Below are 7,727 nucleotides of genomic sequence, written 5' to 3' on the forward strand. Positions count from 1 at the left end.
TAGCGTAGGGGGATTCAGCAAGCTTTGTGGCAGAGGAAACATCCAGATGGGGACTGGAGGTATCAGTCTCCTCTTGAAGACACCCCAAAACTTTACTAGTATCATGTAATAGGTACAAATGTCCTGAACAGAACACGAAAGATACTAATCATTAATGAAACAAATGGACAATTTGGACAAACTCATAATTTATTTACTTATTTTTCTTTCTTTTTTTGAGACAGGGTCTTAATCTGTCTCCCAGCTGGGCTGGAGTGCAGTGGGGCCATCACTGCAGCCTTAAGTTTCAGGGCTCAGGTGATATTCCCTCCAAGACTCCTAGGCTCAAGTGATTTTCCCTCCCAGTCTCCTGAGTAACTAGGTCTACAGGTGTGCACCATGCCCTGCTAATTTTTGTAATTTATTTATTTATTTACTTTTTGAGACAGAGTCTCACTCTGTTGCCCAGGCTAGAATGCAGTGGCACGGTCTCGGCTCACTGCAAGCTCTGCCTCCCAGGTTCACACCATTTCCTGCCTCAGCCTCCCGAGTAGCTGGGTCTACAGGCACCCGCCACGACTCCCGGCTAATTTTTTTATTTTTAGTAGAGATGGGGTTTCACCGTGTTAGCCGGTATGGTCTCAATCTCCTAACCTCGTGATCCGCCTGCCTCGGCCTCCCAAAGTGCTAGGATTACAGGCGTGAGCCACTGCGCCCAGCCTAATCTTTGTATTTTTTTAGAGACAAAGTTTCACCATGCCACCCAGGCTGGTCTCTAACTGTATTTTAAAAATACAGGAGGCCGGGTGCAGTGGCTCACGCTTGTAATCCCAGCACTTTAGGAGGCTGAGGCAGGCCGATCATGAGGTCAGCAGATCGAGACCATCCTGGCTAACACAGTGAAACCCCATCTCTACTAAAAATACAAAAAAATTAGCCATGCGTGGTGGCGGGCACCTGCAGTCCCAGCCACTTGGGAGGCTGAGGCATGAGAACGGCGTCAATGTGGGAGGCGGAGCTTGCAGTGAACCAAGATTGTGCCACTGCACTCTAGCCTGGCCGACAGAGGGAGACTCCGTCTCAAAAAAAAGAAAAAAGAAATACAGGCAGGGCGCGGTGGGCTCATGCTTGTTGGGAGGCTGAGGCGGACAGGTTGCTTGAGCTCAAGAGTTCCAGACCAGCATCGGCAAAGCAGGGAGACCCCATCTTTGCAAAAAAATTAGCCTGGCGTGGTGTTGTGAGCCCGTAGTCCCAGCTAAGTAGGGCAGAGGTAAGAGAATCACTTGAGCCCAGGAGTTCCAGGCTGCAGTGAGCCGTGGTCGTGCCACCGGACTCCAGCCTGGGTGAAAGAGCAAGACCCTGTCTCAAAAAGAGAAAGGAAAAAATTTAACAGCAAGAACTTCCTTTCATCAAGACACCACTGAGAGAATAGGACAACCCAGAGTATGAAGAGATTTGTAATACACATTGGCAACAATAGACTTCCCCCTAGAATATAGAGGATAAAAAGTAGCAACACTTCCGCTTGCACCCGGACGGAACTTCCTGTCACGGAGAAGAACATCCTGTCACGGAGAAGAACATCCTGCAGAATTTCCTGTCACGAGGAACATTCCGCAGGAGGAAATGGAGGCTGAAAGGCTGCGACTCCTCGAGGAAGAGGCCAAGCAGAAAAAGGTAGCCAGAATGGGATTTAATGCATCTTCCATGCTCCGAAAAAGCCAGCTAGGTTTCCTCAACGTCATCAGTTACTCCCGTTTAGCCAACGAGCTGCGTGTGAGCTGCATGGAGCGGAAAAAGGTCCAAATTCGGAGCTTAGATCCCTCGTCTTTGGCGAGCGACCGATTTAACTTCATTCTGGCGAGTACCAACAGCGACCAGCTCTTCGTAGTGAACCAGGTCGAAGTGGAAGGCTCCAAGTACGGCATCATCAGCCTGCGAACTCTGAAGATCCCTTCGTTCCACGTGTACGTGCTCAGAAACCTCTACGTCCCCGACCGGAAGGTGAAGTCCCTGTGCTGGGCCTCGCTGAACCAGTTGGACTCTCACGTTCTGCTGTGCTTCGAGGGAATCACAGATGCTACAAGCCGTGCAGTGCTGCTCCCAGCGTCGCGGTTCTTAAGTGTTCACACAAGAGTAAACCAGCCTGGCATGTTCTGCAGTTTCCAGATCCCAGAGGCCTGGTCCTGTGCCTGGTCCCTCAACACCCGGGCATATCACTGCTTTAGTGCAGGCTTGTCTCAGCAGGTCCTGTTGACCAACGTGGCGACGGGACACCAGCAGTCATTTGGTACCAGCAGTGATGTCTTGGCCCAGCAGTTTGCTAATACGGCTCCTTTGCTGTTTAATGGCTGTCGCTCCGGGGAAATCTTTGCCATTGATCTGCGTTGTAGAAATCGAGGCAAGGGGTGGAGGGCCACTCGCCTGTTCCATGACTCAGCAGTGACCTCTGTGCAAATCCTCCAAGAAGAGCAATGCCTGATGGCGTCAGACATGACTGGAAAGATCAAGCTGTGGGATCTGAGGGCCACTAAATGTATAAGGCAGTACGAAGGTCACGTGAATGAGTCCGCCTATCTGCCGCTGCATGTGCACGAGGAAGAGGGAATCGTGGTGGCAGTGGGCCAGGACTGCTACACGAGAATCTGGAGCCTCCATGATGCCCACCTGCTCAGAACGATTCCTTCCCCGTACTCTGCCTCCGAGGACGACATTCCCAGCGTGGCCTTCGCTTCTCGGCTCGGGGGCATCCGGGGAGCAGCACCAGGGCTGCTCATGGCTGTCCGGCAGGACCTTTATTGTTTCCCCTTCAGCTAATTCTGCAGGTTGCAGCGCGGCCGAATGTGGATTTGACTTAAGGAAGTTAAAAGTATCTTACTACCCTTTCTGTGAGGGCATTTTAGGAGACGTGTTGTATATAGATCCCATCCATCCGGCTGCCAGGGGTAAGGTGTTCAGAGTTTTATGTGGAGACATTTTTGTAAAGTTATTTCAGTTAAACTATGGACTTCACTTGAAAGTCTTTTTCATAAAAGGTACCTGTTTCTTCTTGTTGAATGCCTTAGAACAGTTAACCACCTCCCCCACCCTTTTTTTTTTTTTAAAAAATATTTAAGACTTTTCTAAGGACTGAAGATTGGCAAAAACTAAAATAAATTAAAGCAGCTTCTTTCACTAGGAGCCCTTTAGAGAAGCATAATGATGGTACTGGTAAGACTGTTTGACTAGTCATGCAGGGTCCCAGGCATCTGCGCTTGAGGAAGCCAGTGGGAGTGGAGACAAGGGAGAGGTAATTTCTCGGACTCTCTACAGAAATATTTAAGGCTGGAGTTTGGAATCATTAAATTTGGCCTTCTCAAACTCAATAGCAGATCTCTTAAGATTCTCCTTTTATTATTATCATCCATAGGCATTGGAAGGAAAGATGGATTTTTTAAATACTAGAAGTTTTAAACAGTCCTTAATGTGCTTTTGTTGAGGTACCTTTCAGAATGTAAGGTGCAGCAGCTCCGGTTTCTATTATGGTGACTTGAAGTTCAGATTCAAGGAACTGGCTTTGACTTTTTGTAGTCTAGGAGCAGCAGTTTGTGAGAGATGTATTAAAAATCTTAGCTTGTTTCACTACTAAGCAAGGAAGAAAAAAACGTGTAATAATGTTAGTTGCTACTTCTTAATAGCCAAAGCCTGGAAATGATCTGAATTTCCAAAATGCTAAAATTCGTGCTATAATCATACAATTGGATACTGCATAATAATAGAAAATAAGGCACACTTGCTATGTGAAACAGTATGGATCAATCTCAACATGTTGATAGAAATTAGGTAGAAATGAATACAAACTGTATGATTCAATTCTAAAGTTCAAAAGCAGTAAAAACTTGTCTATGGTGATTAAAGGTAGAATAGTAGGTACCTCTGTAGAAAGAAAGGATTTTTTTTTCTTTTTCTTTTTAGGATGTTTGAGAAGTGACATGGGGAAGCTTTAGGAATGCTGAGTTTTCTTTATCTTGACACTGGATACATACATACATAATTCATATATCTATATGCTTCACGTTTTTATAGTTTACTGTATATATGTTATTCCTCAAAAAATAAAAATAAACAATTAGGACACTATTGTAGTTAGTCAGGCAAGGGACAATGATGCCTTGGACCTGCATGTGAGAAGTAGAAATGATCAGAAATGATTGCATTGGAAGATCATTCGAAGGTAGTATTATTGATAAGGCTTGTTGATGAGAGTAAACAGAAAGTGAAAGAAAAAAGCATGGCAGCTTTTTTTTTTTTTTTTTTTTGAGATGGAGTCTCGTTCTGTCGCCCAGGCTGGAGTGCAGTGGCGCGATCTCGGCTCACTGCAAGCTCTGAGGACGGCAGCTTTTTTGTTAACTTTAGAACTGGTAAATGATGGTGTCATTTACTAACCTAGGGAGGATGAGGAGAAAAAACTAGGTGAAGGGAATGATGCTGAGTTTTAAACATCTACTAAACCTCCAATTGGAGATACAAAGTATTCTGTAGATCAGGGGTCATGTCACGGCTGGTAATACAAATTTGATGACTTCAATACATAGAATTAAAATAGATGGGATAGATGTGCTTTATATGACATAGATGAGGTTAATAATGTAATTACATATTGATAGAAAATGAGTAGATCAATAGAGAAGATATGGGAGTGTGGTTAGGCACAGATTTTTGGAATCCTTTCAGTCAGTTTTGGATACTAACTTGATATGTGACATGAGAAATTGTGTAAGCTTTACTTGCTGTTGTTTCTTCAGTGTAAAATGTTTTAGATAATAAAACTAAATGATAAAGTAGATATAAGGTTAAAGGATATATACCTTGTCCCTTTTACATTGTAAGCATTCAAAATAAAACAATGAAGAAAAGACATTGTAATCATTCAGTAAGAACTAGCTGCAGACATATATATGTATATATATGTCTGATACTGATATGTCATTTATTTGGCAATTGACAAAAAATGACTACATAACTTGATAAACTGTTTATCCTCATTTGCAAAGAAAACAAATGCAAAAAAAAAAAAAGAAATCAGTAAGAAAAACACACCTAAAAGAAAGGTAGGCAATAGTCTTGAATAGGAGAAAAAGAGGAGATCCAAATGGCTAATATACATTTGAAAAGGCATCCAACTTCATTTATTGTCAAGGAAATGCAAATTAAAACCACAGTGCCACATCACTTTCACAATGATGGTTAAAATACATCAGGTGGAGTGACGTTGGGAATTAAAGAGAAGCAAATGTTGGTGCAGTTGTGAGCAAATAGAACTTTCATATACTGTTGAGAGTGTATACTGGTACAAGCACTTGGAAAAGTTAGTAATTGCTAAAGCTAGAAGTTTGCATACTCTATGACCCAGTAATTTCAGTTCTAGGAATATATTAATCAGAAATGCATACCTGTGTCCACCATAATTTGTTAATAGCTCCAACTGGAAACTACCCAAATGTTCATTAATAGTAGAGTGGATAAATTGTGGGATATTAACACAATGGAATCCTTTTTGCAGTGAGAATGAACATAGCAGTATGGACAAATCCTGCAAACATAATGCTGAAATAAAGATGCCAAACACAAAAGAGCACATATTGTACAACTAATACACGTAAAGTCCCTAAACAGGCAAAATTAATCTATGTTCTTAGAAGCAGGATTAATGGTATACTTGTAGGACAGAAGAGTAGTGACCAGAAGAGGATTCTAGGAAGCTAGCAATGCTGGTGTCATGCCAGACCCCTAATGACTCCAATAGGAATGGCACTGTGTCCGAGAGTCCAAAGAAGATGTGTAGACAGCGAACAAGACTTGGGTTTATTGGGGGAACTTATATAGGGATGGTCCAGTGGTAGTAGGCTGGACAGAAGAACCACTACTGTTTGTCAAAAGCATGCAGTTTATATAGCATTTTCATTTAGCACACTCCACCTAGCAACCTCCATTTAACCCAAAGCAAAGGACCTTGATCTCCTATATTGCCTGTGTTGTAAGGGATGGGCTGGGGGTTCAGACGTCCTTCATAGATAAGGAGTGAAACTCAGGGTTAGTCTCTCCTGATTCCTTAGTTTGGGATTCTGAGCACACATTTGTTTTAGATCACAGGGTCATTCTCAGAGTATGGTTGTTATTGCTGTCAGGTGCATCTGCTGTATAGTGGGGTACTGGCTACACAGTTTTTGTTCACTAGTGATAATTCTTAGAGCTGTGCCCTTAATATATGTGTCTTGTGTGTATTATACTTCAATAAAAAGTTAAATTTTAAAAAACCTAGTAAGAGTTTCTCTTGCTGTCCCCACCTGTGGCTTTGGGGAAGGAATTGACTCTTCACAAATGCTACCCTCTCTAAAAATACTACATCTCCATGCTCTGTCTCAGCTTAATTCTTCTCAAGGATAAAGGTTATCAAACAGTCAATCTCTTGCCTCCAGGAGTATTTAATAACTCAATTATTCCAGCTATAATATGAATCTTGTTCACTACCCTCTAAGGAAAAGGTGTGTGTGTATGTGTGTATATGTAATTTTTTCTCCACCATACTGGGTAAATTGCAGAAGGAGCTTTTATTGGAGAAGCTAAGAAGTGTTGAATAAGAGAGCTATGATCCAGGAATACAGTTATCATTGGAGAAATCATTCTCCTTTTCTTGGATGGAAGTGGCAAAGAGTGAACCTAAGTTTAATGTTAGTGGAATACTAAATGGCTATTTAAAAAGATAATTGTGACAAACAAATCCCACAAGTAATTTCATAGGATAATGTCAGGGGGAAAACCTGTAAGAACAAGCCACTCCTTCCTTCTCTCCTCCTCTATAATGCTCACTCAACCATGTAAATTGATTGGAGTTAGAGGACCTGAGTCGGATTCCATTTTCTATGACATTCTTGCTAACTGAACTGTGGAAGAAACCTTTCAACTCTCTGAAAAATGGAGATGAGGATTAGCAACCTGGTCAGACCTGGTCAGAAACCACATCAACTGCATGTTTCATTTCTTTTGCATGTTTGCCCTTACAGGCCAAGTGTGTCTGTGCGGACGCTTATTGCTTCTGACCATTGTTGTACAGGAGAGGAGGTGTGACCAGATAATTCTTTTTACCCATGTATAAGCCACTTTTGCTTTCTGTTTTTTGTTTTTTTTTGGTACAGATGGGATCTCATCGTGTTGCCTAGGCTGGTCTTGAACTTCTGGCCTCTTGCCTTAGCCTCCCAAAGTGCTGGCATTACAGGCATGAGCCACTAGCACCTGGCTATAAGCCATTTTCTTTCTTGCTTCTTTTGTTTTCGAGACAGTCTCACTTCATTGCCCAGGTTGGAGTGCAGTGGTATAATCTCGGCTCGCTGCAACCCCCACCGGCTGGGTTCAAGTGATTCTTATTCCTCAACCTCCCAAGTAGCTGGAATTACAGGTGTGCGCCACCACGCTCAGTTAATTTTTGTATTTTTAGTAGAGAAACAGTTTTGCCATGTTGGCCAGGCTGGGCCATTTTCTTATTGAAGTGTTCAGGTGGGCAAGCTTCCTCCTCCCCCACTCCTAGAGGCAAAGAAAAAAAAATCGCCAAAACATGATGACAACAAATATGTCTGTGTTCAAAATTAGTGTTCTTGGTAAGCCTCATGATAGAGCCACTTACTTTATTTTGCAATGAATTATCTAAGTCAGTTTTCCAGATAACCAGTCAAGTTTGTCTCAAGATCAGAATTATTTCCCCAAAGCTATAG

The 7,727-nt window shown here is 42.6% G+C and overlaps 1 protein-coding gene across 2 annotated transcripts; it reads left to right on the plus strand.

The window, feature by feature from the left end:
* The first annotated feature begins 1,488 nt into the window (after nucleotides 1-1,488).
* Nucleotides 1,489-6,275, plus strand: DCAF4L1 (DDB1 and CUL4 associated factor 4 like 1). Of its 2 annotated transcripts, XM_055246220.2 has the most exons (2): nucleotides 1,489-1,655; nucleotides 1,839-6,275. In XM_055246220.2, exons 1-2 carry the CDS (start codon nucleotides 1,606-1,608, stop codon nucleotides 2,794-2,796), a joined length of 1,008 nt encoding a protein of 335 aa, XP_055102195.1. In that variant the 5' UTR covers nucleotides 1,489-1,605; the 3' UTR covers nucleotides 2,797-6,275. The 2 variants fall into 2 exon arrangements, with proteins under 2 accessions (XP_055102195.1, XP_055102194.1); XM_055246219.2 differs by having other exon boundaries at nucleotides 1,489-6,275.
* The last annotated feature ends 1,452 nt before the right edge of the window (nucleotides 6,276-7,727 follow it).

Source organism: Symphalangus syndactylus, chromosome 16, assembly GCF_028878055.3.
Source record: "Symphalangus syndactylus isolate Jambi chromosome 16, NHGRI_mSymSyn1-v2.1_pri, whole genome shotgun sequence".
Taxonomy (NCBI): Eukaryota; Metazoa; Chordata; class Mammalia; order Primates; family Hylobatidae; genus Symphalangus; species Symphalangus syndactylus.